This window comes from Tripterygium wilfordii, chromosome 17 (genome assembly GCF_013401445.1).
Source record: "Tripterygium wilfordii isolate XIE 37 chromosome 17, ASM1340144v1, whole genome shotgun sequence".
Taxonomy (NCBI): domain Eukaryota; kingdom Viridiplantae; phylum Streptophyta; class Magnoliopsida; order Celastrales; family Celastraceae; genus Tripterygium; species Tripterygium wilfordii.
The window spans coordinates 13,560,107-13,572,272 of NC_052248.1; the positions used below are offsets into that span (position 1 = coordinate 13,560,107).

Below are 12,166 nucleotides of genomic sequence, written 5' to 3' on the forward strand. Positions count from 1 at the left end.
GGTAATCGAGAAACTACTCAGTCCAACATGTAATTCGAACAGTTGAATGATTATAAACCTCGGGTCACCATAACAACTTGCATCTCGCTGACGACATGTAAAACTGGGTTGAAGCACGTGATTTCCTTGTACATTACATACATTGCTAGGGACAATGATCCAGAGTCCCTGTTATAGCTTCCCATGCAATTTCTGAACCAACAATACTGCTGAGAAGAAAATTTATCTGCCCATATAAAAGCCAAAAATGTGGCTGGGTTGGTCAATTTGCTAGGTTCACAATAGCTTTCACTAAGGCTTGAATTGAATATAATAAGACTATTCATTTGCTTTTCTTTTCAATTTACTTTGGTCTACACATCTCTTTCTTTCTTTAGACTATTCTTTTAAATTGTGTGCAAGTGAAGAGATTTGTCTCCTGTCCAGTAGCCGGCTTTTTAGATAGTAATAAACCAATATGATGAAAATAAAATAAAATATCAGCGCGTGTTTTGCAAGCGTGGTTTTTAAAGTTGTTATTGTACTATCCTACGGCGCGTGCGTGTACGAGCTTCTCATCGAAATTCAACTAGCTGTGTCACCAACCCAGCGGCCATGGCCGAGAGGTTACACAGTAAGAAGAAAGTTTTGACCAAGCTTTGTTAATTGATCCTCTCAGCTCTCCAAATCCAACAAATAGAATCTACCCACAAAAAATCTCTCCCTATAACCGAACTCCATGCCATGCATGCATTTTGTAGAATTTGAGATGCAGAAACTTGATTTGGTACTGATTCTGTCCTTTCTTTCTCTCACCTATGCAGCGTCAAACACATCAACATGTCCCATAGATCTTAGTTATGTTCTGAGAATCCCATGGAACTCCTCTGACTGCCAGAGCTACCATCCTCCAGCAAACCAAACAGACAACACCAACACTCCATGTTGCCAGGCCATTCTCTCACTCTTTGGCATAGGCCTTGCGCAGCACCTCAGGAAGACCACTTTATTTCAACTTCCAAACTTGAACACATCCGTTTCTTGCCTTGAAGGTTTTCAGGAAAAACTCACCTCTCTCTCGCTTCCAGGCAATCTTGTTCCTCTTTGCTTGGATCCTATGCAGTTTGTCTCCACACGAAACATTTGTGCAAATATTGAGACATCTCAGGATTGGATTACCAAATTGGGTAACTCAACTCCTCTTGATTCTGGTTGTAGTCCTGATCTTACTGATCTTACATCCTGTGATGCTTGTGTGGCTGCTGGGTTTAAGGTTCAGTCTATGTTGTTGTTAAATGATGGTAATATAACTCATGCCACAGACTGTTTTTATTTCACAATTCTTTATGCTGCTGGTATTGTTAATGAGTTTGGTCCTGAGAGTGATGGTGCTGCATCATGTATATTTGGCTTGTCCTTAAATTCACAAGTGGGTTCAACAAATGAGGGCGATTCAGCTCTTGTTTTTGGGTTAACTGGGGCTAGTGTTGCTGTTCTTATCATGTTGTGTTTTCTAGGAATGTACTTTTGGTGGGATAAGAGGTGGAGAAAGAAAAGGGTTGGTGGGTCTAGTTCAGGTTTTGGTTTTGATTTAGATGAACAAGGTTCTAGGCCAAGACTGAGGCCGAATACAGGTTCAATTTGGTTCAAGATTGAGGATCTTGCAAGGGCAACAGATAACTTTTCACAGAAGAATTTTATTGGAAGAGGTGGGTTTGGTTTTGTTTACAAGGGAGTTTTACCAGATGGGACAGAGGTTGCAGTTAAGCAGGTTATAGAATCTGATTTCCAGCATGATACCGACTTTTGCAATGAGGTTGAGATTATTAGCAATTTGAAGCATCGGAATTTGGTACCTCTTAGAGGGTGTTGTGTGGTTGATGGTGATCATGAGAGTTATGATGAGGGAGGGAGCCAGAGGTATCTTGTTTACGATTACATGCCAAATGGGAATCTTGATGATCACTTGTTTCCATCAGTGCATAACATAGGGAGGCGATTGAATTGGCCCCAAAGAAAGAGCATAATTTTGGATGTGGCAAAGGGCTTGGCTTATTTGCACTACGGAGTGAAGCCTGCAATATACCATAGGGACATTAAGGCCACAAACATATTATTAGATGCTGATATGAGAGCTAGAGTTGCAGACTTTGGGTTGGCCAAGCAGAGCAGGGAAGGGCAGTCTCATCTCACTACTAGAGTAGCAGGAACTCATGGGTACTTGGCCCCTGAATATGCACTTTACGGGCAATTGACCGAGAAGAGCGATGTGTATAGCTTTGGAGTCGTAGTTTTAGAGTTAATGTGTGGGAGAAAAGCTCTTGATTTGTCTTCATCGGGGTCCCCACGAGCATTATTGGTCACCGATTGGGCTTGGTCATTTGTGAAAACTGGGAAGACACAAGAGGCTTTGGATCGTTATCTACTGAAAGATGATGATTCTGTGAATTCCAATCCAAAAGCAATAATGGAGAGATTTGTGCAGGTGGGGATATTGTGTGCTCATGTGATGGTGGCTTTAAGGCCTACCATTTTGGAGGCGCTGAAAATGTTGGAAGGTGACATTGAAGTTCCTCTCATCCCGGATCGGCCAGTGCCCCTTGGACATCCTTCTTTTCACAGTGGTGGTAATACTTTCAGCATCTCACCGGCATTGAGTGGGCCAAAGTTACAAACTGGGGACATGCTTAGGTAAGCATGAGAATTTAGCATTGTTAGTCTCTCTACATTGCCTAAAATGATGAGTTCATGGAATGTGATATTTGATATTTTTCGCGGTGCGCACCAAAAAGAGGGAGGCTTGGTGACTTATTAGCACAATTGAAGGTTTGAAGATGAATGTATTGTGAGTATATAATGTCTCTTTTTAGCATTGACAAATGTAGCGTCGACTTCAGTTCGATTGTCAAAATCGGATTCTTTTTCTTGATACTTGCCCTACTTCTTCTTGAAATACAAAGATGTACCCATTTAGATTTTCATTTTTAACAGATTAAGTTGGCAACAGCATGATCTTAGATTCTCTGAGTCTTGATAGCTTGGAAACTCAATTATGATGAAGATTCAAGAGATCTGGTGAAATCACCTACCATTCTAATTGAATTCATGATGCTCTTCCATTTCAAGCATCACAGGGAAGGGTTTCCCATGAAGACGTGCCATTATTGAGCGATGAATGTTGCAGAGAGTGCTCCTATAACAACTAGAAAATCATTTTTGTTGAGAGGTGAAAATTGAGGAAATTATATCTAGCAACCTGTGTAAATTGAACAGAGACAAGAGTTGATTGATATTTATGTCTTATATGTCTGATTGAAATAGCAGCATGAGATTTCTCAGTAATTGAACAAACATAACATGGAATAAAACAGTACCTGGAAATATGGAATTATTGACATAAGTAAATTGACAAAATCAAGAGATGATTGAGAGAGACTTGAAGTTCCAGAAAATGTTCATCCAATATATACAAACTCATCACTTCATTTGTACAAGATGTACACGCTGAAAAGCATAACTACAACAACAAATCTAAAAGAGTTACATACATGGTGAAAAAATTGATCCGCGTCCCTTGTAAATCATCACAATAAGCCGACCAGAACCCTTGTACAATCTAGAAAGGTAGCATCCCTCCAACAGTCCATCCGAGGAGCAATCCAGCACCGACAAGACTCAATCCCAGTGCAAAAACAACAGCATACTTTGATATGTCAACTCTACCTACGCCTTCCTTGTACTGCTTGCCCTTGGAAGACCTGTGCCTGCACTTTCGTAATTTCCTTCCTTTGTAAGTCATCCATGGAAAGGCCACGGGGAAGAGAGTGGAGATCTGTTGGTCTTTATTCTTGATCTGGTAATAAAGGTTTTCAAGCTGTAGCAATTGGAACCACTGTTTGTAAGCAAAAAGTTGGGAAGCTTGTCTGAAGACGAGCCTAGCCGTGTGCTCTTTCTCAGCGCAAGCTTGCTTGGCTACCTTCTCAGCTTCCCTTGCACGTGTCTGAGAATGACGTAGTGCTTCTAATAGCTGAGCCTTGCTAAGATCACTCTCACAAGTTTGTTCCATACCCTTTGTGTTCTTACAGTTTACACCATAACTGTCCTTGATATTGTAGCTGCATCGAAAATTAAGCCAGAGAATTTAGGTTCTATGCATTAATACCAAACAAGATTCGTTCTTCTTTTTTTTTTTTGTTCAACAGGCAAGTTATTTGGGGATGGAAGACTTGAACCAAGTACCTAATGGTCATGAAAATAAGTATTCTGCCACAATTCGGTTTGCTTAGCTAGCAAAACCAATATTCTCACAGTTTTAATTCATATTCTTCTTTTGCTGAGGATTCACAGTGTTAAGAGGTGTAGGAATAATTCCTAAAAGCGCAGGACAAAAACAAGAAGGAAAAAGTTTATCTACGTATATTTCTGCTAAAAAAAGGGTCATCTATTGTTTACCTTAATGGCGGGTCAGAGTGCCTTTCCTCAACTGAATTCCTTTCTCGTCCATGTGCTTTTTCAGTGCCAGGGCGGGTCTGAGCATGAAATATCCTAGTGGAGATACCACGATTTTCACAATCACAATCTAAAGATAAAGCGAATGGTCCATTGCAGTCAACTGATACAGGAGCAGCACATTGGTATCTCCTCCTTTGAATCTTCCGAGGTGGTGGAAGATCACAATTTTCAATACAGTTGAGTGACTTCTGAGCAACTAAGGTAGCCAATTCGTCTTTATCTGTTGTACGCCACCAGGGTTCGGTCCGCTGTACCCCAACCCAAGGAGATTCCAGATCACTACAATACTCATCAATTTTTTTCTGTCCAGTGAATCCAACAGGATCCATTTCCCTTGATTCATGATTTCCGCTGGGGTACCTCGTCCCAAAAATGTATTGGGTATCCTTACTGTATGAAGTCTTCACCTCTGCCTTTTTAACTTCAGGATCAGCAGAGATCTCATGATGCATATTATGATAAGACTCACTGTTCTTGTTGCAATCAAATTGTGCACTATTGTGATCATTGTATGGCTTGGCCTTGTCAACTCCAGAGGAAGAATTCAGAATGTCATCTCGCAATCTTTCCATCTCTGACTCCATGGCCTTTAACTGTTCATATGTTAGACCCTTTTGGTACCCATAGCTAGGCTGCATCTGAAGCCACCATCTAGTGTCAAGGGGCAGATTGGTAAATGATGAGTTTCTGTTGAGAGGCATGAAACCCAGGGCTGGAAGATCAACAGCATCAGCTGCATTTGTGGGTCCTGGATCAACCTGTTTTGATGATGATGAAGATGATTGACAACAAGCTAACTTCGGGGCTCTTTTGGCATCTTCTTGGATGAAACAACGATTGGCTGTTCTTTGCCAAATAGTTCTTGCTTCTGCCGCTGCCATCCCCGTCCTCTAAAATGCATAAATGCGCAAAAGAAGCTTCTGCTACGAAATCACAAAACACCAAAAATCAAAATGGATTAAATTTAAGAACTAGTATACACTACTAAATTCTTCCTCATATTCAGGTCAATTAAACGTGATTCATAAATAACCTAATTTCAGACTGACTAACAAGCCATGCCAGCCAGAGAATGTGGCAACTTCAAGAAAAGAACCCTTAAAAGGAGAAGAGGAAAGAAAGGAAAACATATAATAGAATTCATGAAAGAATGAGCGAAAAGGCAATCTCAAAATTGAACAACTAGCACTTTTAGCACATAGGAAATCTCTTTAGCCATCAAAATTATTGACCAGACACAACAAAAGGAATAACGCTACAAAGAAAAATCCAAAGGCCATACTGAATCACTAAATCAAAAATAGTTAATGATTCAAACAATATTCATGTGAATGTCAAATGAATTACTACAAGTCTTGAATATTTTTTAACTTTTAGATAATAGTAGCTAAAAGTAATTCTAGATGAATTGAAATTCAGAATGGCCTTACAAAGCTACATTCCATTATGAAAGCTTGTAGTTTGTTCCAACAAAAGGATCCATTTCCTACACAACTGTCATCATATGATGCTCACATGTGAACACTCAAACAAAACCCGATTTCAAAAGCAATAAGTTTAAAATCCAGAAGCTTAAAGTTTTATGAAACAGAAATCTCTGCTAACAATTGAAGCAACCTATTTAGCTTGCAAGAAACCCAGAACTCTAATTTTCACAACGACTATAAATTGGACAGAGTCAGGGTCTGCAAGAGACGACGGACCAGTCTTACCCTCACATTAATTCAAAGAAGCTATTTACAGAAAGGATCATGGACAACAATTATAGTAAGTAAGATCACAAGATTGTTTACAAAATTACAATGCAATGGTTCATCATCAAAGATTATGTCTATTTTCAAAACCCAATTAACAGTCCATACCATCAAAACAAAAGCATATGTATACAAACATTAAACCAAAACAAAGAACCTTAAACATTTCACACAAAATCACAGAATAAATCAAATTCTATCCACATACTCATTATTAATACGAAAATAAGTGAGATCACAAGATTATTTACAAAACTACAATGCAATGATTCATCATCATAGATTATGTCTATTTCAAAACCCAACTAACAGTTCAGACCATCAAAGATTCAAAACAAAAGCATATATATGCAAACATTAAACCAAAACAAAGCACCTTAAACATTTCGCACGAAATCACAGAATAAATCAAATTCTATCCACATATACATTATTAATACGAAAATTAGATTGATTAAATCCCATAACCGACCGAAGTAACGCACTCAGATTGAGCAAATCCTGGAAAACTCAAAACAATCGCAAATTCAATCAAGAAATAAATAATCGCAGTAGCAGAGGAGAGACAGAGAACAAACCAACAAATGAGTCGGAGCAAAACCGGATAGAGATGGGGCAAGTGGGGGATATTTTTGTTGGTATTATTTAAAAGATCTGATTGAATTGAAGAAGATTCAGGTATGAAAGGAACCGTTTTGATTCAGAGATCAAAAAAAGACGACTGAATCCAAAAGAGCACGAGAATCGTCAGGCATTGTCTCTGCTCTTCAAGCTCGTCAGTTAATTTCATCATTCTCTTGTCCTTCTCGTTCGTGGGGCTCTCGCGTGCGAAAGTCTCTGGTATGATATACGGTTTCCTATTACAGCAGTGTCATGGAGTTGCTCGATGAAGTACACGTGGTGATGGTTAGTGAATTCGAGGGTGAATATGAGTCCACGGAAGATGAGAGCTTTTATCTGTCAATTATAAGTGATACATATGGCCACCGAGGAAAGAAAATACGTGTCGAAAAACCATTGGGTATTTTCCATGCAATACCCATGGTAAGAGAGGCTGAAATTTATTTGGCTGAAATCCTAGAATTGTTTTAATCTCAGCAATTTATTTCATCTTATGGTAATGAGAGATGCCAACTCAGAGTTCCCGCCTCGATGAACGAAAATGATTCACAGCCGTCGATCGTTCCCGAAATGCCACTCCGAAACGAACTCAAGTGTTCATTACTTCTTGAATTCTCTCCAAAACCGCCAAAACACCTCCCTCCTTCTCCCCTCTATCTTCGTTGGAAGACTTTCTCTCTCCAAACAGTTGCAGGGTTTTTCTGAAAGCGTGAAGGTATCTTGCTCTTGTTCCCTGTCAGTACTGAGAAGCATGAATGTGTGTCTTTGATTCGTTTCTTGAAACGTGATTTCTGTAGAGTTTCTATCTTTAGAATGCCGAAGAAACCGAGAGAATTTCTGGAAGACGAGAAGGCGGAGGAGGTCGCTTCGCCTCCTGAAGCACCGGCGAGCCAAACATCCTCGGCCGCCGGAAGCTCTACTGACCAATTGATGCTGTCTGAGAATGCGATTGTCTCGCCTGTGGAAGAACTGAACAAGTCGTTACAATCAAAGGACATTGAGAAAGACAGCTCTACCGTGCCAGCCGCAGTGCATGATACTTACTCAGAAAATGAGTCGCTGAAGACCGAGGAAACTGTGGAAAGTGAAGATTTGAAATCGACTGAGAAATCGTCGGAGTACATAGTAATTGAAAACTCGAAATATGCTGAGAAATCTTCAATTTCTGAAACCAAAAGTTCAAGATCCTACGAGGATCCCTCAAATACTCGTGAAACTCTAAGCGACGAATCTTTCACAAAATCTGGCGATCAAGACTCCAATCCTTGCATCAAGGGAAGCTTAGGTGATTTGAACCTAGATTTGAACCTCATATCACCTGGGACAAGATCGAACGGTGGCCAGGGGAGCCCCGGGAGTGCGAAGATGGTGGAGGAGGCGTGGGAAAGACTCCAGAAATCCTATGTGACTTACAAGGGAAAGCCTGTTGGGACTCTCGCGGCTATGGATCCCAGTGTCGAGGCTCTGAATTATAATCAGATATATAAAGTCATTCGTTTCTTTACTTTAACAATTAAGGTCCATAACTGCGCGACATATATGCCATAATTGCAGTGGAGATATTCTTTTCGCTGCATCGTAAAAACTAGGGCCATTTGAAGCGTGTAGGTTATTTGTTGCTAGATTAATTGATGTATTTGCTCTAAATTTATTCCCTTAATTAGTTCATCCGTCATGCGTTTCTCATCAATCATCTCTGATTGTTACATATATTTAGTTTACCCTTGTTTGTCAAAAGGGTTGAGGCATTGTTAATTAAACTTGGGCGTGTAAATAGACGATGCCTGACGTGATTAAATTTACCTCTCCAATTAGCTTAAGCTTTTGAGAGAACTGGCGATTTGCAACTTTGTCCATTAATTATTTGGATGATGACTATTCCTAAATTGTTTACCTTCAGACATTTTCATTCCTTCTGTTTTCTTTTCTTTCTTTCTTTTTATTATATGAATATACAAAAGACTTGCAGCTTTTGCTGCCAACAAAGTCACATGAAACAAAGCTTAAAATTGGAAATGATCATTGGAAAGTAACTGTAACTTTGATTTCCTCTCATATAAATACAAACTCGTTATCGTCTCCCTCCATGCATATTTAGATTTATGATGTGATTCATAGAGTAACTTGTCCATATTGCTGCATTGATTTGGTCACTTAGAGCAGTGAATATTTTGTTCTCTTAATTGAAATCATCCAGCTGGTGGAAGTACTTGTTTTCCTTCCCTCGATTCACATTTGCAGATGAGAGGAATGGAACATGATTTTTTTTGTCTGACCTACATTACAAACTAGAATGCCTTTTAGCCAGTTAGTTGCCAGATTCGATCCATCTAGATAGCTAGAATGAACAGCAAACCAATACCGTATAAATTTTGCAAACTATGGGCATTTGTCCCATTTTCTTTACCAATAAAATGATTGGTCATGTTTTCCCTTTCTTTCTCTTAGTGTAAGGATTGCCCTGATTTATTTTAGAAATGGCAAGAAAGGTATCGCGTATCTTTGTGAGATATAAGAACTGCTAGCCTTTTGTTTTCATTGGAGTGGAAAAGTTCCATGGTCTCACTTTATTCTCTGTTCGAATTACATTTGTCCAATTAGTTCTAGATTTGCATGCTCCGGTTGAGTGGAAAACTTACACACATTGATATCCACAGAGTTATGAGCAGTCATCAATGTTTTTTCTTGAAGCAGAGTGGGAACATTAACACCTTTGAACATGTTATCATACTTATTTTTCTGGAGTGGATTCACTCATTGTGACCACTATCATGTTCTCCCAGAGTAAACTTATTTTGCAGGACTTTTCTCGTTATACATGACTTCTTTCCTTTTTGCGAAATATCTGAAGGTTTTTGTGAGGGACTTTGTTCCCAGTGGCCTAGCCTGCCTAATGAAGGCCCTTGCAGAAACTGAAGCTACAAAGCGCACTGCACTTGTAGAACCTGTGAAGAATTTTCTGTTAAAGACACTCCACCTCCAAGGTTGGGAGAAGACAATAGATAACTTTACTCTGGGAGAAGGTGTACTGCCTGCAAGTTTTAAGGTTTTCTTTGACTCATGTCGGAAAAAGGACATCTTGGTTGCAGATTTTGGTGGAAGCGCGATTGGAAGAGTTGCACCTGTTGATTCAGGTTTCTGGTGGATTATACTTCTACGAGCATATACCAAGAGCACTCATGATTATGCACTGGCAGAAATTCCGGAGGTGCAGAGGGGAATGAAGCTGATACTCTATCTCTGCCTCTCGGATGGCTTTGATACCTTTCCAACACTTCTTTGTGCAGATGGATGTAGCATGATTGACAGAAGGATGGTGAGTTTTCCTTTTAACACTTTTCCAGAATCTGATGTAAAGGTTGAGCTTTGTTTTTCATGACCATTTGCCAGTACATTGACTTCAATAATTGCCCTTACTGAATTCTGGTTTCTAAGTTCAACTTTTACTGGAGCAGGGAATATATGGATACCCAATTGAAATTCAGGCACTCTTCTATTTCGCACTTCGGTGTGCTCGGCATATGCTAAAGGAAGAGCGCGAGAAGGAGTTGCTCAGACGAATTGATAAGCGAATCACAGTTCTCAGCTATCACATCCAGAAGTACTACTGGCTGGATTTCACACAGTTAAATAATATATACCGCTACAAGACAGAGGAGTATTCCCATACTGCTGTCAACAAGTTTAATGTCATCCCAGAGTCAATCCCCGACTGGGTCTTTGATTTCATGCCTTTGCGAGGAGGATATTTGATAGGCAATGTCAGTCCAGCTCGCATGGACTTTCGATGGTTCTTGCTTGGCAACTGTATTGCTATTTTGGGTTCTCTTGTGAGTGTGGGACAAGCAACAGCAATCATGGATCTGATTGAGGCGCGTTGGGAGGACTTGATAGGGGAGATGCCTTTGAAGATCAGTTACCCAGCTCTAGAAGGACATGAGTGGAGGATTGTCACTGGATTTGATCCCAAGAACACACGGTGGAGTTACCATAATGGTGGATCTTGGCCAGGTTAGTGTCATGAGCACCATGGAATAGTACTATCATCTTGATTTCCCTAGTGCACTTTCTTCGCAATTTCCTAATGTATAAAAAGGAAGTTTGCATGCATAGTGCTAAAGCTTTTTATGTTACAATGCTATGTACGTAGTAAAATATCTTGGATTTGGTCTCACTCAATAAACCATCACTGCGTCTAGATCCAGTTTATAAATTAGCAGGGTCACTCTGTAGTGCTCCCATAATCTTAGTAAGCTTAATGAGTTTAGCTGAATATCATATCAATCTTTAAATATCTTCAATCTTCCCAAAGAATCTTGGGGCAAAGGTTCTTTGACTGATAAATGTTTAGTCTTTTTCTCTTGTTTCTTGTTTCTTTTGACTTCAAATTTTTAGATAAGTAACAGAATTCAAATAGAAGAATAACTAGGCAACAAAAGAAAAACATGCCTAATAATCCATTGCTTCCTGAATTGGTTGGTGGCTTTAAATAGAGATCTACACTGACAGTGACTGACCTCTGAGATAAAATGATATCCAATTTTGAGGATACCTTTGAGGGGAAAGATGGTGTGTGAACATTCTTAAAGACTTCAATTGATTCTGATTGAATAGGAGGAATTACAATATCCAGTAATGCATTATCTGGCTGAAACAGATCTAGTATATTAAAGCTTCATAATGTATTTTTGTTTTGTGGATTACGTAGAAGCAAATGCTTGACATGTGGTTGGTGTGTGGTCTGTGCAGTTCTGATATGGTTACTCACAGCAGCATGTATCAAGACTGGTAGGCCTCAAATCGCGAAACGAGCAATAGACTTGGTGGAGCAGCGCCTCTCCAAAGATGGGTGGCCAGAATACTATGATGGAAAAACCGGGCGTTATGTTGGGAAGCAGGCAAGGAAGTATCAGACCTGGTCCATCTCTGGCTATTTGGTAGCTAAAATGATGATAGAGAACCCCTCCTACCTACCAATGATCTCATTTGAAGAGGTAGCCAAGCCAAGGCACACCCGCGCTGCTTCGTTTTGAGAGGAAACATACTGATACAGAGTTAAGGGGAGAGCTGATGAAATTGCAGTAGCTGGAAACTGTTTAGAAACAAACATGGTAATTGGCCACATTTTATCCCAATAATACTAGCTGACTGATATCAAAAACTATACAGCCACACACATTGCCACAGATTCTTCTAATTGATTTCAATAATTCATTCAGATACTATCCCAAACCCTTTTTTTTTCTCCCCCTCCAAGATCTGTTTCTATATTCTTCTTGATTGAGGGTGTTAATTGCAGC

At 39.7% G+C, this 12,166-nt stretch overlaps 3 protein-coding genes across 4 annotated transcripts; 2 read left to right on the top strand and 1 right to left on the bottom strand.

The window, feature by feature from the left end:
- The first annotated feature begins 584 nt into the window (after window positions 1–584).
- Window positions 585–3,001, top strand: LOC119983031 (probable receptor-like protein kinase At1g11050). Its single transcript, XM_038826680.1, has one exon. The coding sequence runs from the start codon at window positions 719–721 to the stop codon at window positions 2,672–2,674; it is 1,956 nt and encodes a 651-aa protein (XP_038682608.1). The 5' UTR covers window positions 585–718; the 3' UTR covers window positions 2,675–3,001.
- Window positions 3,002–3,354: 353 nt separating this feature from the next.
- LOC119983033 lies at window positions 3,355–7,080 on the bottom strand. Of its 2 annotated transcripts, none has more exons than XM_038826682.1 (3): window positions 6,824–7,080; window positions 4,432–5,411; window positions 3,355–4,094 (listed from the first exon to the last, which is right to left on the bottom strand). In XM_038826682.1, the coding sequence occupies exons 2-3, from the start codon at window positions 5,370–5,372 to the stop codon at window positions 3,596–3,598; spliced, it is 1,440 nt and encodes a 479-aa protein (XP_038682610.1). In that variant the 5' UTR covers window positions 5,373–5,411; window positions 6,824–7,080; the 3' UTR covers window positions 3,355–3,595. The 2 variants fall into 2 exon arrangements, with proteins under 2 accessions (XP_038682610.1, XP_038682611.1); XM_038826683.1 differs by having other exon boundaries at window positions 4,432–5,414.
- Window positions 7,081–9,594: 2,514 nt separating this feature from the next.
- LOC119983027 (alkaline/neutral invertase CINV2-like) lies at window positions 9,595–12,095 on the top strand. The gene is made up of 3 exons (XM_038826674.1): window positions 9,595–10,182; window positions 10,322–10,877; window positions 11,616–12,095. The coding sequence occupies exons 1-3, from the start codon at window positions 9,685–9,687 to the stop codon at window positions 11,897–11,899; spliced, it is 1,338 nt and encodes a 445-aa protein (XP_038682602.1). The 5' UTR covers window positions 9,595–9,684; the 3' UTR covers window positions 11,900–12,095.
- Window positions 12,096–12,166: the final 71 nt, after the last annotated feature.